Source organism: Hipposideros armiger, unplaced genomic scaffold (genome assembly GCF_001890085.2).
Source record: "Hipposideros armiger isolate ML-2016 unplaced genomic scaffold, ASM189008v1 scaffold_126, whole genome shotgun sequence".
Classification (NCBI taxonomy): Eukaryota; Metazoa; Chordata; class Mammalia; order Chiroptera; family Hipposideridae; genus Hipposideros; species Hipposideros armiger.
Genome location: NW_017731476.1, coordinates 1,416,389 through 1,440,186, shown reverse-complemented (window position 1 = coordinate 1,440,186; position 23,798 = coordinate 1,416,389). Strand labels below are relative to the sequence as shown.

Sequence of the window (23,798 nt, the reverse complement as noted above, 5' to 3'; positions counted from 1 at the left end):
CCCTCCTGGCCGCATTGGGGCTTTTAGGGTGTCCCATAGTTAGTGGTCTATGGATCCTAAGTTCCAATGCCAGATCTGCTGCATGATTCTGAGCAAGTTTCTCCTCAGCGGTTCTGTGCCTCAGTGGTAATAACAGCGTTCCCTCCTAGGGTAGCTGTGGGGATTAAATGAGTCAATACATATAGTGCCTTAGCACAGGGTCCATCAGGTTGTACCAACTGTAGAATGAAGGGCCGTTTTACTGTCTACATTCTTCTGGAGCCTAGCATATTGTAGGCGCTCAGGAAACATTTGTGGAAGGAACAGCACCCAGCGGCTGTTGTGGGGCTTAGCAGGAGTGGGGCTGCTGGGAAGAGGAGACCGATTCGAGTTGCCCGACCCTCTAGCTCCAAACGCACCTGCCCACCTGCTGGCTCTGCGGGGTGAGGGGAGGGCGCGGCTGGAAGGGCAGCGGGAAGGGCGGAGGGACCGGCCAGAGCCCAGTGTGTGTGTGTGGGGGAGGCGGCTGGTGTGTGTGTGTGGTGCTTGTTGGGAGACTGGATTTTATTCTGAGAACTTGGGGGAACTACTGCGGGTTCTCCGCGGGGCGTGACCTCCAGCTGCTTCCGGGGAGAGGGGAGCCAGGGAGCGCCCCCAGGGGAGGTTAGCGGCCGGGTCTGGAGTGGGCTGAGGGGACAGTGACAGGGACACGGGATCTGGCGCCCTCCGCGTGGAAGTGGGGGTGCGCGCGGGCGGGGCGGCGCATGCAAATCTGGGGGCGGGCACCAGGCGGGGCGCAGGAAGCTGGGCGGACTGGGTCCCGCACCCAGGAAAACCCCGAGTGGCGTCGCCGGGCCGGTCCAGGCCACCCCGCAGTCCCCACTTCCCGCTTGGGCGCTGGCTCGGCGAATGGACCCTGAGCGCGCAGGTAGGACGCTGGACTGGCTCACGGGTCTGAGGCGGGAGGAGTCGTCCCGGGCACGCAGCGGGCATTCGGGAAGTGCTGGGCCGCTGCCAGGGTCCCGGGTCGGGGTGGTGGGGTCCCTGGGACTTCCGTGACCAGCGCTAGGACCGCTCATACGCGGAGAGCGGACGGCTCTGTCCTCGTAGCCCAGGGGCAGCCTAGGCCGGGGGGGTGGTTGGGGGGCGGGTGGCTGGCAAGGCAGGCTGGCTCCTGGGGGCTCAGACACCCGGCGCGAGTGCTGAGACGGCTCTCCAGGCCGTGGGAACCACAGAAGCGTGGGGCAAGGCAGGTCCCGGGCCACGCAGGCCCCCTTTTTTTGGACAGTCATCTCCGGCCCCGCGCACAGGGAGCTGATGAGAATTGGGGTGAGAGAAAAAGTGGGGGCTGTTCTGAAAACTGTCAAGTTGAATCCTAGGTCAAGAAATCTGGGCAAATAAGGGCCCTTCCAACCTTAAATCTACTAATTTAAAGGTTCCGGGCCGGACCGGTACTCGCCATCATTTTCTGGGGCTTATTTTGTTCAGGCTCTGCTCTGAAGACGGACTGTATTCCAAGTTAAAAATGAAAATAACCTTTCTGGTCGTGCTGTGTCTGTGTCATGGCCGTTTTCCCAATGAGGACAAGGAGGCGCAGGCAGCTTAAATAACTCACCCAAGGTGATGCCCCCCCATCCCCCCAAAAGTGTGGATAAGGATAGGGACTCAGGCGGTCTGACGCCAGAGCCCTCTGCCTTCCACCTGCCAACAATACCTGTCAGCCTACCCCATACATGAATCCTCCCAGGGATTTGATTACATGCAGATTCCTAGGCTCCTTCTGTGAGAGTCTGAGTCGATAAACCCAGGAACCTGGATTTTTTTTAAAAAGCCAAAATCTGTATTTCCTGTAATAAGAAGAGACTGGGGGCCAGGGGGCAGGTGGCCAATGCTAGGTTCACAGATTGTCCCCACGCCAGCACAAATCCTGCGTGAATCCTAGCCTCTGAGAGCTGTGACTCCTGCAGCTCCCCCCAATTTGTGGGTGACCTTTTCAGAGCTGGAACATTTGTTGGGACATCAGCGCCTTTGTTAACATCCTGAAGTCCAAGGGGGAAATTGAGGCTCAGGTGTCTGTGTGGCCCAGGTCTCCGCACAGTTGGGATTCCAGACTCCTACAAAGGCCCTTTGAACTCAGCTAGGACTGGGGGGTGACAGGCCCAGCCATTCACTCACTCATTAGTCCTGGGGGCTCCTCCTGGGCATTGCTCCAGGGCTATTCAGGGCGCTGCTGTTTGCTCTCAGGGAGGTCTCCTTGTGGGGAGAAGGAGCACAGCAGGGGTGATCAGCCCCTCAGGGGGCCGTGAGACAGGCTTTGGGGAGCAGGGTCCTTTGAGCCAGCCTTGGAGCAGGAGTAGGGGAGCTTGGCAGGGGGAGATGTGAAGGGTGCTGTGTGTGGCGCCAGGGAGTGGGGAGAGGGGTGGCGAGGTGGGCCTGGCTGCATGTGGGAGGCCTCGAACGCTGTGCTGAGGAGTAGGCCAGTGTTCTACCTTTGCCTGAGCCATCAGAGTCACAGTGCAGAGTCCTGGGCCCCAGCCTGGAACCCTGGAGCCAGGTCTGGAGGGAGGCCATGGGAAGCAGCAGGGGGAAAACCACGAGCGAGTCACCCTGGTTACAGCACATCCATTTACCGGCAAGGCTGGATGACCTGAGGATTTCCACATTCTGGGCAGTGACTCAGTATTGATGGGTTTTGGCAGTAAGATCTCAGTCTCGTACAGCATGATCCTGGGGTCGCAGAAAGCCCAGGCAGGGACTGGGAGGACGTCCCCTAAGGCGTTCAGTTTCCTGATGCTTGGAGTTAGAAAGGAGCTGAAGGGAAGTCAAAGAAGTGAGGAGAGAGAACCTTTCTGGGCCCCTCCTCTCCCTCCCCCGTGTCCCTCTCCTCCCCACCCCTGCCCCAGGATGGAGGAGAGTTCGAGATCAAAAGGCCCACTGCCCTCAGGTGCCCTCCAGTGCATCTGGAAAGGGGGCGGGGACCAAGGCCCCAACTGCCTTGTTTTCTCATGTTGCTAAAATTGAGCTTTCATGTGGCTCAATGGCATCATGTTTTATACGACACTTCACACAATTTCTAACACCTCATATGTCCACAATACACATTTGTGTCTGCTGTTATCTGTCAAGACGTGTAGTCTGGCAGTTACGAGCAAGGACCCTGGAGCCAGCCTGCCCAGGTTCAGAGGCCAGGTTTGCTGCTTACTAAATAGCTGACTTCTCAAACCCTCAGTTTCCCCATTTGTAAAATTGTAGTGACTGTGCTGTTACGGTGATAATGAAACGAATTAATAAGTGTCGGCCATACAGAATGGTGCCTGGTATGGAGTAAGCACTATGGATTTTTAATACATAAATGAACCCCTTTGGATGGGGTTTCGTCTGCCCATTTTGCAACTGAGGAAACTGAGAATCAGAGACATGTGCAGTGGCTTTGCTAAGGTCCCACGTCTAGGAGTGACAGAGACAGGGAGGGATTAGAACCTGTTTTCGTTCCCAGCCCATGTTCTTTCCCACTATCCCAGTTTGCTGGGGTGACCGAGAGAGACATATTTCCCAGCATTCCCCATGACCGGCACTGTGGAGATACACCTGGTTAGGTCTGGCCAGACTTCCCTTTGCTGGCCTAGAAGAGAGGCCAGCAGCTTGCCTGGATGTTATATGAACTTGCCCTTGCAAGAGGGTGGATGGGAGGACCCCACTGGTGGTGGGAGGGTCCTACAGGACCCACCATCAGATGGGCTGTATTCCCGTTGCTTTGTCATGTTGACTTCCAGCAATTCTGCTTCTTGGAGTTAGAGGCAGAGAGAAGGGCATACAGGCTTGAAGACAGGGGACCACGTTCAAATGTGAGCTTGCTGCTTCCTACCTGTGATCCAGAAGCAGTCATTTAACCTCTCTGAATCTCAGTTTGCTTGTCAGTAAAATGGGTATTTGTGGGGGTGTGTTCATGAGATCATTTTTCTAGGCACCTTGCCCGTGGCTCAGCAATTGTTGTTTTTCTCCCCATTTAGGACGCAGTCGCGTCTCCATATCCAACACTTGGCTTCCTCATTCTGTTTTTTCTTCTAATATTTATTAAGCACTTATATGTGCCAGGCATGGTGCCCAGTGCCACGACAGCACTGGACAAAGTCCTCCCGCTCCTGGAGTTTACATTCTAGTTGAGAAAACAGGCAGCACACAAACATACACATATAGATCTACAGCCCTTGTGTATAATTCCGAAATCCACAAGCTCTTTCAAATCCCCAAAGCTTTTCCATAACTCACTTGGAAGCACAGCCCGACACTAACTAAACACGAGGCTCTTTGGGCTCTTGATTTCTCCTCTCTGGTGTGGATGCTCGCCTGTCTCTCTGCAGAGATGTTCACGTGATCGCCGCTCTGGATGTGGGGGGGTGTGCTTACGTCAGGTGGCATTTTATACAAGATGACCTTTCTCTCACCTGAGTAATTCTGAATTCGGAAACACGCCTGGCCCCCAGGATTTCATGAGAGAACGGGACCTCCAGTATCCTGTCAGGTAGCAACAGGGCTAGGAGAAAAGCAAAGCCAGGGGAGGGCGGGATTGTGGGCCTGTCTGAGGGACAAGGCCCGGAGGCCCAGAAGGATGGGCCAGGGGGAGGGTGCCACAGCACAGAAGGTCTTGTCCATCCCACCAGCCCCGCTCCCGGGCCCCCTGCTCATCCGCTGTTCGCAGTTCTGTCTCAGGGCACATGTCTGCGCCTTTCCAAGAAGTGGTGATGCGTCTGAGGTTTCATGTTTGGCTCCGACTGACTCATTCTCACTCTAGGGGCCCCCAGGCGCCTCCTCACTTCCCCGAGGTTGCCTAAGAAATCCAGGGTCTCCGCTATAGCAGGCCTGGATGCTGTGACTCTGGGGACAGTCACGAGCTGGGCCAGCCTCCGGGCCCCCTCCTCCTCCCCTCCAGAGAAAGAAGGAGGATGTGGGTCCTGGGGAGGAGAGGTTGGCCCTCAAGGGTTTGGTGGGACAGATTTCCTGAGGGGAAGGTGTGCAGTTCGGGGCGGTGGATTTGGCAAGGCCTCTGGCCTGCTGAGCTGGGTTATGAGGCTGAAAGCGACAGGCGAGGTTGAAAGCGACAGGCGTGGACATGTCTAGAGTGCTGGCATGAGGCTCACTGTTTACATTTGCTCAGCAAACACACCAGGGGCCGGAGACACGGCAGCCAGTGAAGGGAACATGAGGGCTCTTGCAGAGCAGACAGTCTAGTGGGGGAGGTGACTCCACGGAGGTGACTTTGGAGCTAAGAGCTGAAGTAAAAAGACATGTGGATATCCGGGGAAAGAGTGGTCCTGGCAGAGAGAACAGCACATGCAAAGGCCCTGAGGTGGGAACGGGCTTGGTGCGCTTGACCCACAAGGAAGCTGATACCGTTGAGTGGAATTGGGGGGCAGGAACGTAGGTCAGGGAGGTAAACAGGAGCCACATACCTGCCTTATCTCATTCAACTTGTAGAATCACCCAACTGCGTAGGACCTGCTCTTACCCAAATCGCACAGAAAGGTTTAGTAACTTGCCCAGGGTCACACAGCTGGAAGGTGGCAGAGCAGGGCTGTGAACCTGACTTCTCACAGTTCTCAGTTGTCACCACTATGTGTAAACATGTAATGGAAACTGGGCTCAAATGCTGAGGACCCACCTATTGCTTAGATTATCGTTGGTGTGCTGACCTGCCGTGGGTCAGCCCGGCAGCAGTGTGGATGTGGTCAGGCCGGGTCTGGCATCACAGATGGTCCATTTGTTGTGTGAATCAATTTACAGATCATTTTACCAGTGAGCACCTTCCCCAGGGTCAGACAATAAGACGGAGGGGACAATGGAGGAGGTGAGGACGAGCGGAGGCCCCAGTCCACAGCAGGCACGGTGCTGGGGGTAGGTGGGTAGGTGAGTGGGGGCCTCCCCATTTCCCCAAGGAGGAAACTGAGGCTCATGGCAGAGACTTACCTGGTGACACAACTCAAAAGGGGCAGAGTCTGGATTCAAATCTAGGTCGCTGACCTGGAAGCTGTGGCACTAAAAACCACTGTTCTGAGCCCACCCCCGCACAGAGTTGTGTGGAAAAGTGCTGAATTTCTTGGTTGCAAATAAGAGAGCACCCTTCGGGAGAGGAGGAGGCCTGAGGTTTTCCTGGAGCAGTCAGGAGACCGTCCTGCCTTTTCAAAAGAGGAAAAGAAAAGGAACTTCCCCGGAGAGGAGAGACGCCAGACCTCAGACTGGCAGCTCTCGGAGCCCACAGAGCCACAGCCTCCTGATGACAGCCTTGCCTGGGAGGGTGGAGCTTTCCAGAATCCAGATTTCCACAGCTAGACGGCTCTGACAGGGAGAAGATTTTTCCCAAGATATAGCCAAATTAGCTTTCCAGGAACTTCCTCTTTGGCTCTGGCTCTGGCTCTGCCATTGGAGGTAATAGCCATTGCCCTCCAGTGACAGCCCACTCCTTCTCTCTTTTAGACTACAACAGCTGTAGCTCTTTTAATCGTTCTTCTTGATGCAGGGAATTATAAAGGGCTCAGCCCAGCTTTGGACACGATCCAGCTGGTCAGAGTCCCACATAAAACCTATCGCTTACCCCAAAGCCTCCTGGTCCGAGAGTAGGGATGGTGTCACCTTCTGTTTCTCCGTGCCTCTTGTTGGGGGTCTTCTGGCATCTCAGGACACCCACCCACCCAGGAGGACACCAGCTAGTGATCATAAGCCAAAAAGGGAGCACAAATGTAGGGTGCGATGTTTTAGAAATTGAACTTTTTTCCAGCATTTAAAAATCAGGATAACACACATAAAAAGCTGGATTTTGGGCTGCTTTTGAAAAATCAAAAGACCTAGCAATGGCTGTGCCTTCATTCTCACGTGGCAGAAAGCCACTGGAGCTGTGTGGCGGCTGCCATTTGGGGCTGGGCACGCACTCGCCACTTGTCCCCTCTCTACTCTCTGAGGTCAAGCCTATCAGTTCTCTTAGATATTTGAGTTTCCTCTGGGGGAGGTGACTCTGTGGCCATGCAGGAGGTAGCTGGGATGGCTCCTTGGAAAGGCCGAGGGGGACCTGGAGTAGCACTGGAAGTGGACGGAGGGTCTTTGGGGGTCCCTCCAGCCCTGAGGAAGGCCAGCTCTGAGATCTTGAATGACACACCCCAGTACTCTAGACGGCACACTCCACTCTCTTCCTTCTCTCTCATTCATCTTTTTCCTTTTCCTTTTTTTTTTTTTTAATTTTATTGGGAACAGCCATGGTCATTGGTTACACGTTGCATTCATGCTACAATGGCATAGTTGACTCTTTTAGGAAAGGCGCAGCTCACAGTGGACAGTGGCCCATGCGGGGATCGAACTGGTAACCTTGGTGTCAGCACCACGCTCTAACCGACTGAGCTAGCCGGTCACCCCTTCTTTTCCTTTTTATTGCAACATACGTGCAGGCAAGTGTACAGCTTCATGCATTTTTCACAAAGCGTGTACAACCCAATCAAGAAGCAAGCATGACAAGTCCCCTAGAAGGCTCCCTCCTCCCCCTCTCTGCCCCCCTAAAGACACTGTCCTAACTCCTACCCCCCAGGATCAGTTTGTCTCATTTTGGACTGTGTATAAATGGAGTCACTGTTGCCCTTTTGAGCCCAGCTGCCTTTGCTCAGCTTGTACCCACGTGACCTGCCTGTGCAGCTGTAATTTCCTCAGGGTCTCAGACAGTGTACTTGGTGCTTAGAGACGAGCTGTTGCCACCTGCTCTGTCAGCACTGTCTGAGGCCCCTTCTCCCCAGCTGTGGTCTCTCTGCCTCCCTGCAACTGTCCCATGAGGCAAGTGGCTCTGCCCACACTTCACAGAGGAGGAGACTGAGGCTCTGAGAGGACCCCAGCTTGCCAAGGCCTCCCAGACCATCAAGGTGGGGCCTGCGACGTAGGCCCAGAATTCTGCTTCCCCGCTCCCATGAGTGGCCCCACACGCTGGTGCGTCGCTGACCGGGGCAGGACTGATATGGGGTGAGATAGCAGGAAGAACTTCAAGGAAAGCTCCTCCCCTCCACCCCTGCCGCCTGTCTGCAGATAGAAAATGAACAGGGAGTTCTTACCGGTGCTGATGTGTCACCACTGGCTTTGGGTTTGCCCCGGGGCAAAGTCTTGGTTACTGTTCAGACAAGTTCACTGGTGAGGGCTGGGCAAACAGAGATGGGGGCCAAGTTCTAGCTCGGCCACTTCCTGCCTCGTCACCTGGGGATTCTTTCTGAACCCCTCTGAGCCTCGGTTTCCTGGCTGTGTGCGGGAGAATGTTTGGCCACGGCTTCCGCAGGGGTTTTGCCGGAGGAGCAGAGAGGTGATAACAGGAGCACGTTTCTGGCTCCTTCCTCCTTGCCTGGTGCTGGGCCTCAGCTCCAGAGGCAGAAGGTCCAGGTTCAAGTCCCTACCACGTATGAGCTGTGCATCCTTAGGCAGCTTCCCGAACCTCCCTGGGCCTCAGTTTCCCTGTCTGCAACAGGGATAATAATAACTGGACCCACCGTGTTCCTTGGGTTGGGGGTGGAACCCACAGGCAGAAGAGCCCTTAGAGAGCTTGAGGAACTGGGGACATGCAGGGGCCATCGTGGTTTCAGCAGCTGTGACTGTCACTAAGCCCAAATCTCATCAGCATTGTGGGGCCAGACGGCGTGGGCCTGCTTTTCAGGGCAGTGAGTAAGAATGATGGTAATGCCCCAGTTACCAGCTCCCTGGAGGTTAGCTCTCTGGGGTGGCCCACTGGTGTCTGCATGAGGCTATGACGGAGACTCCAAGCCAGAATTGGTCAGTGTTTATCTCATAGTGAGAAGCAGAAAATGCTAGCTCTTGGAGTTGTGCCCCAGGCCCCATCAGGGATGGCTGACCAGGCCCCCTACATGCAGCCATTCGTTCTTCCATCCAGCAAGTATCCGTGGACCCCCTGCTCTGGGCCAGGCACTGTGCTGGGCTCTGGGGCTGTCACAGTGAGCGCGGTGGACACAGGCTCTGGCCTTGTGGGTGGGAAGCTGGTGTTCCCGTGGGCATGTGGTTCATGAACAGGAAGTGTATGCATGTGATACACTGCAGGGAGTTAAGTGCTGTGCAGACAAATAGAGCAGGACAAGGGCTTGGGAGTCACTGAGGTCAGCTGCTGGCTTAGCCTCCTCCCAAGGCCTCTGGTGCCTCTGCAGTTGGCCGTGGCTCCCAGAATCCTGGCTAGAGTTGCCTGGATGCCTCTACAGGGCCCCCAGTGTCTGCTTGGACTTAGCATTGCCATCAAGTGGCTGCTGGTGCAAGATGCCAGCCTGTCCTTGAGATGGTGTCCCCTCCGGGGGGTCTGGCCCAGCCGTGTCCCATGAAGGGGGTCCCTGGTCTCCAGCCTGCTTCTGTCTCTCAAAGCCATGTCTCACTCTGCACAGCTGCCCGGGCTGCAGTCACAGCTGGTGACCCTCAAGCCCAAGCCTTCTTGCTGGGCTCCAGGCCACTAGGACATACGTGTCCTGGATGGGGCCTACAGCAGATGGGGCCTACCAGCTGTGTCCACAGCCCTGCAGGGTGCTTGGTTTCCCCTAGAAAGCCTGCCCCCCTTCCCAGCACCACTACCTGCCACAGCCTCAGACCAAAGCCACCTCCTGGCTCACACCTGCCTGCCACCGGTCATCACCACATGGTCACGCCCACCTCCCAGATGGGGCTGGAGTCTGCCCCTCTTCTCCAGCTCCAGCAGCACCCCCTTCTCTCCAAGCTGCCTCCATCTTACCCTGAGGTGGTTCTCCACGCACAGGTCAGACTAGGATTTCTGGAATGCAGCCCCTGTCTTGCCGAAGGGCTCCCCTGTGCCCTGGGCTGTGGTCCGAGTTGCTTACCGTGCCTGGTATACAGGTGACTTCTGGCCCCACTGAGCTCTCTGCTGTCATCACCACTTCTCTTTCGCCCTGTCCCTGCCACCAAGGGCCTGTCTTGTAGGCCAGGGGCCGGGCCGTGCCCTCCCTTCTCCCTGGCTGTTCTGTCACTCTCCACTCATCCCCTTCCTTCTTCCCTCCCTCTCAGGATCCTTAAGAATCTGTAAAATGTGTTTAATAATTGTACTCCCCTCATGGGGGGGGTGGTGTCTTAAAGCATCCAGAGTAGTGCATGGCACCAAGGAAGCACTGTGTTCGTGTAACAAGAACAAAGTCAAGTGCACAGGTTCATTTATGGAGCACCTGCTGTGTGGCCGGCACCGACTCCGTGTTCCGGCTCCCTGCCCTCGGAGTCCACAGTGCTCTCTGTGGCAAATTCTTCCCCTCTCACATCCCACCCTCCCCCTCCCCGGAGAATTCTGTCATGCCCCCTGGGGACACCTGACCCTCCAGGACCAGCGTAGGTCCTGGGAGGTCCTTGCAGACAGCTGCCTGCTGCTTCTTAACATTTTCCTATGGCGGTGTCCCCACTGCCCTCTGCAGACCTGTTTCTTTCTCACACTGGTTCCTCCCAGAGTCCTATCCATCCTTTCAGGGGTACATGCCAGTAGCTCCAGAGACCTTGACCCCTTAGTCCTCTTCTCCTCTCACCCACCCTGCAAAATCCTTTCTGTCAGCAAACCCCATTGGCTCTACTGTCAAACAGATCTAGAAGCCGACCCATTTTTACCAGACCTTACCCACCATTATTTGCGAACCCAGCACCTGTTGCCTGGACCAGTCCAGTAGCCTCTCCTCACTGGTCTCTGCCTCTGCCCTTGACCCCACCGCTTACAAGCTGTGCATCCTTAGGCAGCTTCCTGAACCTCCCTGGGCCTTTCACGCCACACAGAGGGATGTTTAGAAACGTCTCTGCTCACTCAAAGATTTGTCAAAGAAAAGAAGGAAGAATGGAATGAATGAATGAACGGTCCGTTTTGCATCTGTAGTACCCGGCACATAATAGGTGCTCAGAAAACACATGCAACAAGAATGCATGAAGGTGTGAGCGAGTGGTGAGGACCTGGAGGACACAGTACGGACACAAGAGCCTGGGGGACTCTGTTGGCTCAGGTGACTGAATCTTGCTCCCGGTTACAGTAGAACCAGCCTGTTGCCACCCGTCCTCATCCCTTGCTGGGCTGGGGCTGGGGCAGGCAGGCAGCCCAGGCCATTTTAGAGCTCCGGCCTGGCCTGCCTCATGGTCCTTGGTGGGGCTGCTGATGTAGCTGCCAATTCTGGGAACCCCAGCCAGGCAGCAGTTCCGGGAAGGCTGCCGCCTCAGGGAGAAGTGTGTTCCTGGCCCCCCGCCAGATCACCCAGCTGTCCCGAGGCTGGCGGAAGATTGTGGAGTGTCAGGGATCAGTGGCTCCCTGCAGCCCCTGCTGTGCCTCTGGCTTCCTCTCCACATTCCCCTCGTCATGGGACTGGCTGCGTCCTGTCTGCTGACCCAGCTCCCGCCTCCCTTCACACTGGTTTGTGGTCAAGACTAGGGAGCGGAACGGCAGGCCCTCTGGGCTCAGGAAGAGCTTCCTTGGTCACTTCCGGACCGCTGCTAGCTTCTGACACCTCACGACTTGCCTCTCATCTCCCCCCAAATAAAAAGAGTGAGTTCAGTGTGTTTCCCTGCCAGCAGGAGTGATTTTTTCCACGCTAGCGCTTCTGCTGTCTTCCTGGCTCAGGCTGTCACCAACTCTGCCGCTTCCTAACTCTGACCTCTGCCTTGTCACTCGCCCTCTCTAGGCCTCAATTGTTCTCTTTGGCCAGTGACACCACATCCCAGCGTTGCAGGGGACTGCATTTCAGAGGTAGCGAAACACATCGGTTAGGCATGTGGATTCCGTAATGAGACCGCCCCGGTTCAGATCCTAGCTGTGTGGCCTCAAGCTAGTGCTCTAACCTCTCTGTGCCTCAGTCTCCTTGTCTGTAAAATGGGGATTTTAAGGGCACCCCCCCCTCATAGAGTTGTCATGGAAACCAAATTGATTAATACATAGTAAGCACTGAGAACAACGCCAGGCACATAATAAGCACTACATATGCAGAGCAGTTACCATGGGCAAAAGCTTGGTATGTACTCCATGTTTAAAAATATAATAGATGGTTGATTTTTGTTATTGTTGAATTTTAGCTGTTTAATAGATGTTTACTGAGCACATACTCTGTATATGTCAGACACTGTTTTAGACACTGGGGACAGGGCAGTGACCGTGGCAGACAAAGCTCTGCCCTCATGGGGCTCACATTCTCATGGGGGGACGACACACAATACGTGTCTAGACAAAGAAATCCGCTACATGGTACAGAGTATCTTATACCCCCAACTTCATGAAGCAGAATGCGAGGGGCTGTGTCTCCTCTGCCTGCTTTCGTCTTATTGGCTTGTGAGACCTCTTTATATATGAAGGTCATTAACCCTCTGTCATGTGGGTGGCTACCTTTTTCTAGTTTCCAGCTTTCTGTTTCTTTGTGGTGTGTTTGGACGTGGGGAAGTTGAAACCTTTTTACCGTCTACATCCTGAAATAAAATACATTCACCCATGTGACCTCGTTGATGCGATTAGAGGTGATGATAAGTAGACGACAGAAATAAACAGGGTGCTGTGATGAAAAGTAAATAGGAGAGCCCTTTGCAGATGATGGGGTCTGAAGGCTGCGAGGAAGAAGAGGGCTGGGAGTGGGTCAGAGCGCTCCAGCCAGTGGGACCAAAGGGTTGTCGGGGGAGGGAGAGGGCATAGGCATAGGCGGGGATAGCAGGCGGGCAGCAGGGGGCTTCAGGTTGGTTTTTTGTTTTTTTTTTTCATTTTCTTAAACTTTTGTGATACTTGTAGACTCACAGTTGTAAGAAATAATAGAGATTCCCCGTGCCCTCAGATTCTTCCAAGGGTACCTACCATCTTGCCAGACCGCAGTCCAGTGTCCCAGCCAGGATATTGACACAGACACAACCCACAGCTCTCGTTCCCATCGTCCCCGCCTCACTTATGCGCACGCGCGCATGTCTTTAGTTCTGCTCCACGGACAGCTCCGTGTGTCTCCACCACCGCAGCCAAGTAAAGGACAGTTCTACCATCACAAGGATCCCTGCTTGTTGCCATTTATAGCCACATCGACCTCCCTTCCTGCCCGCCCCCCTTATCCCTCCGGGAACCACTAGCTTGTTTTCCATTTCCATATATTGTCATTTCAAGAACGTTATGTAAGTGGAATCGCCCTTTTGACTTCACTGCTTTGACTCCTGGGCTCGGATTGTATTTGGAGTCAGAGGTGCCCCTCTGGTGTAGGCCATGAACCCCTGGTAAAGACACCACAGAAGCCAACGGAAGGCTCAAGCAGGCAGTTCAGGGCCTGGTTTCTGATTTAAAAACGATTCTGCCTGCAGTGTGGCGAAGAGAGTGACCCCTGTCTGCAGCCATCCGTGGTCCCTCGTCCCCTTATTCTCTTAGCCCCAGACGAGCTTTTTGAAAAATCTTGGCCACAGCATTTCTAAACTATATTTCAAGGGATTTTTAAATCTTTCAGGAGTTTTGACGTACACACACACACTCACACACATGCGAGGATTGGGTTGGAAATAAATTTGCTAAGCGTTGGGTTAACTGAAGAAAAATAGATTGCCTTACTGCAGGACTTATCAGAATCTTTACATGCAAAAATGTGCATTATGAACTTTCAAAAGCCCGAGGGGCTGCTCAAACTTAGCAGGCCATGATATTGTTTTTCAAGAATCCTCTCTTGGGGCACTCAGGAGTTGTGTGGCTCTCACTCTGGTGTTTGTGCGTCTAGTTGGATTTTGGGACTGTCAACAGAGCTCTGTCATTGTTGACAGAGACACAGTGGCCAGGGTGGGGGTGGAGGGATGGTGATATCTGGGGTAAGGTGAGATCTGAAGGCTGCATCTGGGATGCTCAGTGCTAACCTGGTTCATTTTCTCTTCGCAGGTGCCTAAGGGTCTCCCAATGGGGTGGCTTGGCTCCGGGCTCACGCTCCCTGTGAGCTGCCTGATCCTGGTGTGGGCAGCAGGCGCAGGTAAGTCACCTATGCCTCATTCATTCATTCAGCCTCATTCATTCAGCAAACGTTTACTGACTGTTTACTCGCCGGGCTCCTGGGATAATCAGTGAACAAAATAAAGACCCATGGCCTTGAGAAGATCACATTGTAGTGAAAGGAGACAGCCAATGGCCAATGGCCTTCCCTAATTCTAAATACATTCTAAAGATTGTTAGAAGGGGATGGAAAAAAACAACCTAGAGCAGAGTAGGGAGGACTGGGAAAGTGGGGCGGGTAGAGTGGACGATTGCAATTGAAAATATGTGCTCAGAGATGTCCTCACTGGGTGGCAGACAGTTGAGCAGAGACTTGAAGTAAGCGGGGAGCCATGCCGATATCTGGGGGAGGAGGCTTTCTAGAGGCCCTGAGCCGAGAGCCTGCCTGGGCGTTAGGGGAACAGAAGGCGGCCAGTGTGGGGCAGGCTGTGGGCAGGAGGCAGGAAGAGAGGAAGTCAGCGAAGTGGCAGGGTGACCTAGTTAAGAGGGCCCTGGCAGGGTTTGAGAAGAGGTGCGACATGACCTGTTACATTAAAAGGGACACCTTGGGTTGTGAGCACAAGGGTGGGAGGAGGAGGCCAGGGAGGAGGTGCGCAGCAAGCGGGGTGGCTCAGCCCAGCTGAGGAGACAGGAGGAGACTGGCTTCTGGAACCGTCTGGGGCAGGGGTCGGCAGACTGCAGCTCGTGAGCCACATGGGGTACGTACATGTGGCTCTGAAGTAAAATTGAAAATGAAAATAAAACTATCATAGTTTTACTTATAAAATTTTTAAAGGATATTGTTCACATAATGGTGATTTCATTTGTTTTATGGCTCTCGAATAATTTTTAAATTGTTGTGAGGGCCAGGATTGGCTCTTCTGTCTCAAAAGTTTGCTGACCCCTGATCTGGGGGCACCGGGGGAGATTTGAAGGCACATTGGAATTGAGGTGAGAGAGAGAGAGAGGTGTCCAGGGTGATGCTCAGATTTCTGACCTGAGTGACCAGGAGGGACACGGTTGTCATTTCTGAGAAGCAGAGGAATCAGGAATTGGTTTTGGATATGTGGTGAGCTAGAGGTACTTACTAGATATCTAAGACTCTCCTTAACGTCGTCAGTCCTTTACCCAGTGAACAAGTGCAAATTGATGGCAGCTGTGATGGGGCCAGAGCCAGCATAGAAGCGAGAAGGCACCTGCCGGTCAGGTGCTGGGCGGTCTAGAGCCAAGCCCTCTGGCTTGATGGCTCTCTGATGATTTGGCAGACCCAGCAGACATTTGGCAGGGTTCAAATCTCAGCTCTGCCACTGACTGGCTGGAAGAAGTCCCCCCACCTCTCACCCTGCCCTTTGATACTGGCTGAACCCAGAGGACCAGGGCACTTGGGTGACAAGACCATGGGGGGCCAGCCTCCTGAGTGCAGAGAGGGGTAGAGTGCAGATGGGGGATGGGGAGCAGGCCATGGATAACAGCCCCTCCCCCACTCACCTGCTGTAGGACAGATGCCCATAGCTTTCCTTTAATTTGGCTGAGGCCAAGTAGTTCAACTGCATAACCTACAGGTGCGTCTGGTGTATCCCCTCTGATGGACCCTGCATCCCAGGGTATGTCTTCAGCTTCAACCATCACCCCAGTGCCAGGGGGAAAGCACAGGGAACCCTGGTCCTGGCCCAGCTCTGTGAACACTGGCATATGAGCCTGTGCCTGGGACTGTGGTTCCCTTGTTTTGTGTGTGATGGTCTCCTCAGTCCTGTTTGGGATGATTTCCGACTTGTCCCGGTGGCGCGTGTCCCTCTTGCTGAGCGTGTTCCTGTGTCTCCTCAGGGAGTGTTAAGGTCCTGCACCCACCCACCTGCTTCTCCGACTACATGAGCACCTCCACCTGTGAGTGGACGATGGATGGCCCCACCAACTGCAGCGCTGACCTCCGCCTGTCCTACCTGCTGGATTTTCCAAACTCTGAGTAAGCCAGTGCTGGAGGAGGGGACGGCGGGGTGGGGGAGCTGGCAAGGCTGGCCCTGGGAGTTCGCCTGGTCTGGGCGGTGCCCCGGTGTGCATGGTGCTAAATGAGGCTCATTGTGGCTTCCTGTGCACGGGTACAGGTGAGGTGCCCAAGGGCGCAGTGTGTGTAAGGTACAGTGAGTACGTCAGGATGCTCAGAGTGCCCTGTCACCGATGCCTGTGGGTATGGGTAGAATATTGGACTAGACCAGCGGTTCTCAGACATTTTAGTCTCAGGACTCTTTCGCATGCTTAAACATTAGTGAGGACCCCCAAAGCTTTTGTCTAGGTAGCTTATGGCTATCAATATTTGCCCTCTTAGGAATTAAAACAGAACCTTTGAATCACAGCAGCACATGAGCCCACATTCAGTGACATCATCACATATCATGGAGCTTCTGGGAAACTCCACGCTTGTGAGAGAAGGACTGAAAGTGGCAAATACCATCTTAGTGTGATCATGAAAATAGGTTGACCTAGTGGTCCCCTGGACTCCACTTTGAGACTCACTGGACTAGACCATTGTTTGGGGGTACAGTGTTAGCAGTGGAGTTCACCCTGGAACATGGGGTACATTGTTCTCTGTGGTCCACTGGAATAATCCATGGACACGGGGTACTGTGACAAGGTGGTGCCCAGGACATGATTGGATACCCAGGGCACGCAGCTCCAGGGCTGTGCTGGAATGCACAGCACCCCAGCATGTTGGGGGCACCGACAGAGGTAGTATTCTATGACATCCTGAGGTGAGTGGGCTGTGCTTCTCTATGTGGTACGTGGACCTACGCCAGAGATTGCAAACTATGGCCCACGAGCCACATTTGGCCCACCACCTGTTTTTGTATATAAAGTTTTATTGGCACACGGCCACACCCATTCATTTGCATATTGTCTGTGGCTGGTGGCTTTTGTGCTCCATCAGCTGAGTTGTGTATTTGGAACAGAAACAGTATGAGCCTCAAAGTGTAGAATATTTACTGTCTAGCCCTTTGCAGAAAACGTTTGCCATCCCCTGGCCTAGCCCGTGAGATGCAGGGTTGACTGTTTGGGGACACGTTAGGATTTTCTGCACACAGGGCAGCGTGTCAGGGCATGCCACAGTCTGCTGGACATCAGGATAAACTGTGCTCCCCAGAGGTACGCTGGGACATACGCATAAGCTGTTACAAATTCTTTGACGCCATGGGTTCGTCCCTTTCACTGGCTTCTAGGGATAAGCCAAGTCCTAGGCCCAAGGCCGCGGCCAGGGGCGTGTAAGAGTCCCTGGTGGGAATGGTGAAGGGCTGTGGTCAGCAGGGAAGGGCAGTCCTAGTCAATGTGCCCCCCCCATACCCTGGCCACTTTGCTCCCAAGGTCACAGATCTGGTCCTGGAGGCAGGACCACCAGGAAGCTGGGAGAGTATGTGGCTCCTTGAGGCATGTTCGGGGGACCCCCATGGGCCACATGACCAGGCCTAATGCAGCACTGTGTCTGCAGAAACCAAACGTGTATCCCTGAGAACAGAGAAAGCGCAGTGTGTGTGTGCGATATGCTGATGGAAGACGTGGTCTATGTGGACATCTATCTGCTGGACCTGTGGGCTGGGACGCGGCTGCTGTGGAATGACACCTTCACACCCAGCAAGCGTGGTGAGTGGGGCCTGGAGGTTGGCGGGGGCGCAGGTGTTCCCCCACAGCTGCGCTCCGGCAGGGGAGGCAGGCTCCTTTAGGGAGGGGTTCCAAGCATCCTCTTCCCTTTCCCCAAACTTGATGGGGTTCTTGCCCCTTTCTGGGCCTCAGTCCTCCCATCTTTGAAATGGGGTTGGGCCTCACAGCATGTTAGGTCCCCTTTAGCTCTGTTATTTCAACCCCCTGAATGTAAGGGCTCTGATTGGGGTGTCAAGATCAGGCATGTTTGATGGACGACATGCTTGCTGCAGATCAAAAACTTAACTGGGAACCATCCTTCTACTCTGCCAGCTGCTCAGCTGCCTTTTTAAGGCAGCCTATAGACCCCGGAAGGCTGGTTTCCCCTGGTACCCAGAGTCCCCACAGGCATCCCTCATGAGCTGGCTGGGGTAGAGTGACAGGAGTTTAAAACACCATTTATTGCTGTGTGACCTTGGGCAAGTCACATTGCCTGTTTAAGCCTCAGTTTGCCCAAGAGAGTGATTATCTCCATTTTGCAATTGAATGAACTGTCGTACAGAGAAGGCAAGTAACCTGCCTAAGGTCACACAGCTACTGAGAGCAGAGACAGTTTGTCACAGAGCCCACTGCCTTCCCCACTCCACCAGCAGTTCCTGAAGGGCCTACTCACCCCGCTGCTGCTGGTGGTGGTGGTGGTGGTGGTGGTGGGGTGGAATTTTTTAAATTGACCCATGAACAAACACATGAATTAAAGTAATTCTTACATGTGTATGTTGATTTTAATGCATATTATATACCTGTGATCTCACTGATACAGTGGCTTAAAAAGAGACCAAATTTTTAAACACATGCGCCAAAATAAAGAAAAATACTTAGTAAATAACATAGTACACAGATGTGACCAAAAATATAAAGGATGAAAGTGAAACAGCCAAAAACTGTTTGGGTTACTTTGGCTTATACACAGGGCGTTCGCTGTGGAAAGATAGGTAGTTAATAATGACCACAGCGCCAAGTGGAATTGTAGCGACATTAGAACAGGTACAATGGTTCCAATTCTCTGTATGCCTCTGAATCAACATGGAGCCTTCCAGATGTATATGGAAGTGGTGCGTTGACTAAAAATCAGTGGCCCGTGGTCTGCGGGCCGGACAGGCGCTCACCAGGTACCACTTCTCCACAGTGAAACCCAGGGCCCCGGAAAACCTCACGCGTCATGCCAACGCCTTCCACATGTGGAAGCTGACCTGGAGCACCCCGTACCCTCCTGACAATTTCCTGTTCTCCGCACTCTCCTACCAGGTCAACATTTCCAACGAGAACGACCCCGAGGATGTGAGTGGGGGATCTGCACCTTGTCTTGGGACTCAGGCGGTTGGAGGCCCCAGGCACTGGGGAGGGAGGGTGGCAAGGACAGCCCTGGGCCAACAGCAATCCCGGGACCTAGAGTCCCAGCTTCTGCCCTGGCTTTTCTGTGCCATCTCAGCCCCGCACCCCCTCACTCCCTATCCATCGGGCCCCAATGCACAGTGTGCAGAAAAGGGAAGTTATTTTTGGGCGCTGCTCCTCGCCTGTAAAGGAAGGTTCTGGGCCATGTCTGTTTCCCAGGACGCTGAGATTTTAGGTGGTCCCTCAGCAGCACACTTAAATGACAGGGTCCCACAGTCAGATGGTCACTCCAAGTCAGTGTCCTCCTAATGCCGACTGGTCAGGGAAAGCGTCTCAGCTGAGCTGACAAGCTCACTAATCCTTCCCAGAGGAGGCCACACACTCAGAGCTTCCCGCAGAAAACACGTTCAGCCATGACTTAATGCCGTTGCTGCGTTCTGACTGCATTTACGTTTATGTGACACTCATGGCATCTGCTACTTGCTTTCCTGTCATAGCAATGATAGTGGGTTCCTTTTTATTTATTTATTTAAATTTTTGTTTTTAGGTTTTTTTTTGTGTGTACGTTTTTTTTTTGTCATTGGGAAATAGTGTGTTTTTCCAGGACCCATCAGCTCCAAGTCAAGTAGTTGTGTCAATCTAGTTGTGGAGGGCGCAGCTCACTGGCCCATGTGGGAATTGAACCAGCAATCTTGGTGTTATGAGCACTGCGCTCTGACCAACTGAGCTAACCGGACGCCCCCATGGGTTCCTTTTTAAATGAATGTACTGACTTTATTAAAAGGGAAGCTGATTTACAGGAAACTAGCAAGTAGATAATAACAGGGGCTGTGCACAGTGTTGGCTTGGCCCCCCTCTATTTTAGTTGCAGGTAGGGGTTGAGGTCACTTCCTGCCACCCTTGTTTTCCCCTCACATGCCCATCAGAGGGACATCTGAACACCATGGGCCCCAGCGCCCCACAGAGCAGAGCTTCAGTACCTGCCCTGCCAGCTGTCCACTGTGTGACTGAGCATGTCGCTTAAACTTTTTGTGCCTCAGTTTCCTCATCTGTAACATGGGAAAAACAAGAATACCACCCATAAGGGCTGTTGAGAGCATAAGTGTGTGACACCAACAAGCTCCCAGTTCTGGCACAAAGAGTCGTAATATCACCCTCCTTTTCTTCTGAGAGCCATGGTCCTGGGAAACCCCCATCTGCCGCGTCCTCCCACGCCCGGGTCTGTAATGCACTCCGTCAGAGTTGCTGAGGGTGGGCGCTGGGCCACGCCTTCTGTCCTGGATGCAGGCCGGCCTGGCCTCAGCCGCCAGGGCCCAGGCCCCAGACATACAAAGCTCCCATGTTGGCTTCTGTTGTTGCCGCTCCTCTTCCTGGCCAGGCCAGGGAGGGGGTGGGTGTTGATTTTTATCTCTCAGGTGTGGTTTCCCCCTTGGCCCCCAGCCAGGAGCTGCATAGGAGCAGGAGTGGGGCACACACAGTGTGAGGCTCAGAGAGCAGCTGGGGAAGGGGGTGTCGCACAGATGCCAAGGAAAGAGGTGGGTTCCGTTTTGTCCCTAAGTCTTCCCAGTCCTGCGTCTGTGCGAGGCTCAGTTTGGGATAGCCTGGAGGGGAGAGAAGAAATATATTTATTGACGTACCATGGCTGGGTCTGGGTGCCAGGAGTCTGTCTGTCACTTGGCCCCGCTTGTTCTGCTTTGGCTGTTTCGAGGCAGGTTCATTCTTCATGTGGCAGCTGACGTGCTCGCTAGCAGCTCTTGGCCTGTGACCTGAAGCTGCGGTGGGAAAAACCTTTCTTTCCAGATACTCTCTATAAAATCTCTGGAGCTGATGCTGAGTTGCTTGGCATCGGGTGGTAGTCCAGTTGCCACTGGCATGCCAGCCTCTGAACCTGTCACAGGCTGTGGGCAGGAGAGAGGGTGCTGGTGCTATGCTGTGCTTGTCCAGGGGTGAGTCATATGGAGCTGCAGGTGGGGTCAGCTCCACCCAAGCCGGATGGGCTGAGAATGAGGCAGGGGTGACTCCCCAAAGGAGACTCTGGGGAAGGGGAAACGGGGACTGACTGGGACGCTGAGACGCAGCCCGGTCTAGGTCCTGGCACGCAGACTCCAGCCAGTGGATAGAATTGCTCATTGTGCCCAGGCGATGGCTCAATGGTCCTGTGGGTGTTCAGGGCTGCCGCAGGCCTCAGAATCCAGGTCCAGCTTCTGTTATTGGTGGGGCAGAGGCTACTGAGTCACCCCTCCTCCATGTCTTCCTTCTCAAGGTCATGGCCAGGTCCGAAGAATTCCCCTCATTAGTCGTTGGCCAGAGCTGGTCACATGCTTCTCGCTATCCAATCACAGGCTAGGAAAGGGACGGCCACGATTGGTTGAGACCAATGAGGACTAACCCTGGAGCTGTAGACAGAGACTTATCTGAACTGAGCTTTGGGTCCTTGATCCCAGTGGCACAGATGCTGGGTGAGTGTCTAGCTGTGTTTGCAGACACATGCACTGGATCAGACTGGATGGGATCAATTCTAAGAATCAATCTTAGAAGCTTGCTGTGGGATTTTGGGAATGGAGTTACTCTTTGCCCTGGATGACTTCTGGAAAAGGCTCCATAATGGAGGTGGAGTTTTGGCCTGGGCATTGAAGGATGTGTAGGAGTTTTCTGGATAGGGAAGGGTAGGCCACGCAGAGGGAGCTATATGAACAAAGGCTTGGAGGCATGAAAATTCATGGCGTATCTGGGGATGATGAGAATATAGGCACGCGTGCGATGAAAAAGCAAGAAATGAGGCCTCACGTTGGTTAAGAGTTACAAATGCCATGCCCACAGTCACAATGGTGACCATTTCTTGTGTGCCTACTATGTGCCATGCACAACATACATTATCACTGATGGCTGGGAAGACCCTGCAGATTGGATGGTACTTGTCTCTCCTTTTTATTGATGAGGAAACTGATGCCTGGAGAGGTGGCATGATTAGCCCAGGGTCCCACATTGGGGAGGGCAGAGCTGGGATCCGAACCCCAGAGCCTGCACTACTTCCCCTCCCCTGGATTTCCCTCTCAGAGGTGGTCACCCAATCACCTTGCCTTTTTGTGAAAAGCAAACCAGCCACAAGGAGTTCCTTGGAAGCTCTGATTTCTCTTTTGTTTCCTAGTAAAACATTTCCCAGTCCCCCACTGCTCCCCCAGGGTGTCCGACTCCTTTGGTAAACTAGATCCAGCTGTTGCTTCCAACTTACTCATGCTTAGAAAGAAAGGAAGATAGAAAGCGAGTGTCCTCCTCTCCCAGCTCTGGTACCTCCTGCAACTCCCACCCCATCCTCAGCTTCCCTGGAAAGCTCCAGCCGTCCTCCAGGTTCTCCATCAACCTGTTGGGGCTTTGCTTCTGTTGTTGTGCCAAACCTCCCGCCACTGGCTCACCTTACCTCAGCCCATTTCCCACAACATGCTTTCAACCTGCAAGCAGAAGCAGCTGTCAGCAGCTGGGAAGGGGCTGGGACAGCGGGTGCCTGAAGATGAGGGAGAGCTGCAAAGGGACGACCCCCCAGGGAGAGGAGCCCCAGGCAGAGGGTCTGGTCCACTCCCCGGCCATCCGACTTGACCTTGAACACAGATTTTATTTCATTTTTTATTTTTTAAGGTTGGATTTTTTTTAAATGTAACATTTACATAAAATAAAAAATTCAAAGGGTAGGAAAGGGCTTAGAATGGAGTTGTGTTTCTCCTTCTCACTGCGACTCCATTTCCTCTGCCCAGAGCCTGGCCACTGTCTCCCTCTCTTGCCAGGAAGGAAGGGAGGCCAGGCTGGAGCCGGCAAAGGGCCTGGCGGTATGTGTGTCCTTCCAGAGTTTATACTTAGTGCAAACAGGTGCCTGTGTGTTCGTTCATCACCATGTTAGCCTTCCATTGCCACATCATAATGTTTCCACAAACATAGCTGCTTTAAACAGCACACATTTATTATGCCACAATTTCTGGAAGTCAGGAGTCTGGGCACGGCCCTGCTGGTGCCCGGCAGCAATCAGGGAGTCAGCCAGGGCTGCGGTCTCCCCTGACGCTTGGCTTGGGGAGGAGCATGTCCAAGCTCCCATGACGTTGGCAGCATCCAGTTTCTTGTGGGCTGTTTGGCTGAGAGCCTCAGGTGGTTGCTGGTTCCTGGCAGGAGGCCCCCCTCCGTTCCTTCCCTCATGGCCTTCTCAGAGCCAGAAAGGGAGAGAGAGAGAGATGGTGTCTTAGAGAGAGGGTACCATCACTTTGCCATCATCTATTGGTCAGAGATGAGTCACAGGTCCTGCCACACTCAAGAAGAGGGGATCAGATAGGGCTTGATACAAGGTGGGGGGCACGGGGGCCCTCTCAGCGTCTGTCTGCCACCATCACTGTGGCTTCTCCCCGCCTCCCACTTTTTAACACAAAAAGGCAGCAGACAACACTTACGAATCATCATCGTATCTTCTTCACTTAACAACAGACCTTGGAACCCTCTTCCTCGTGGGGGCTTGGTAGGGTAGGGCTGATATTGGAGGCTAGTGAGTTTGAGCTTGATCGGGGAGGCTCTGGAGAGCCTATGAAGGAGATAGGGGGAGACAGGGACAATCTCTGTGCTTCAGAAAGATCTGTATTAACCCATTTAATCCTCACACCCACCCTGGGAGGCAGGCACTTTTTTTTTTTTTTCAAAGATTTTTATTGGGGAACAGTGCTGGGGAATTGGGGGAAGGGGAACAGACAAGTTGCTGTTGTTTTGTTCTTTAGTCTAGTTGTGGAGGACGTTGCTTCACTGGCCCAAGTTGGCACCGTCATTGCGCTCTTCCCTGGCGAGGCAGATCAGTCACCGGCTTCTGGACGGCCGCTCA

The 23,798-nt window shown here is 53.8% G+C and overlaps 1 protein-coding gene across 2 annotated transcripts in view; it reads left to right on the top strand.

Annotated features, from left to right (window-relative positions):
* The first annotated feature begins 771 nt into the window (after positions 1-771).
* Positions 772-23,798, top strand: part of IL4R (interleukin 4 receptor) — a 33,447-nt gene continuing 10,420 nt past the window's right edge. The window contains exons 1-5 of one of the 2 annotated variants that reach the window (XM_019648782.1): positions 772-907; positions 13,844-13,931; positions 15,755-15,893; positions 17,409-17,560; positions 18,744-18,895. In XM_019648782.1, coding sequence (XP_019504327.1) covers positions 13,862-13,931; positions 15,755-15,893; positions 17,409-17,560; positions 18,744-18,895 — 513 coding nt within the window. In that variant the 5' untranslated portion in view covers positions 772-907; positions 13,844-13,861. Of the gene's footprint in view, positions 908-11,398; positions 11,510-13,843; positions 13,932-15,754; positions 15,894-17,408; positions 17,561-18,743; positions 18,896-23,798 lie in introns of those variants that run through there. The other variant, XM_019648783.1, reaches the window with a different exon arrangement.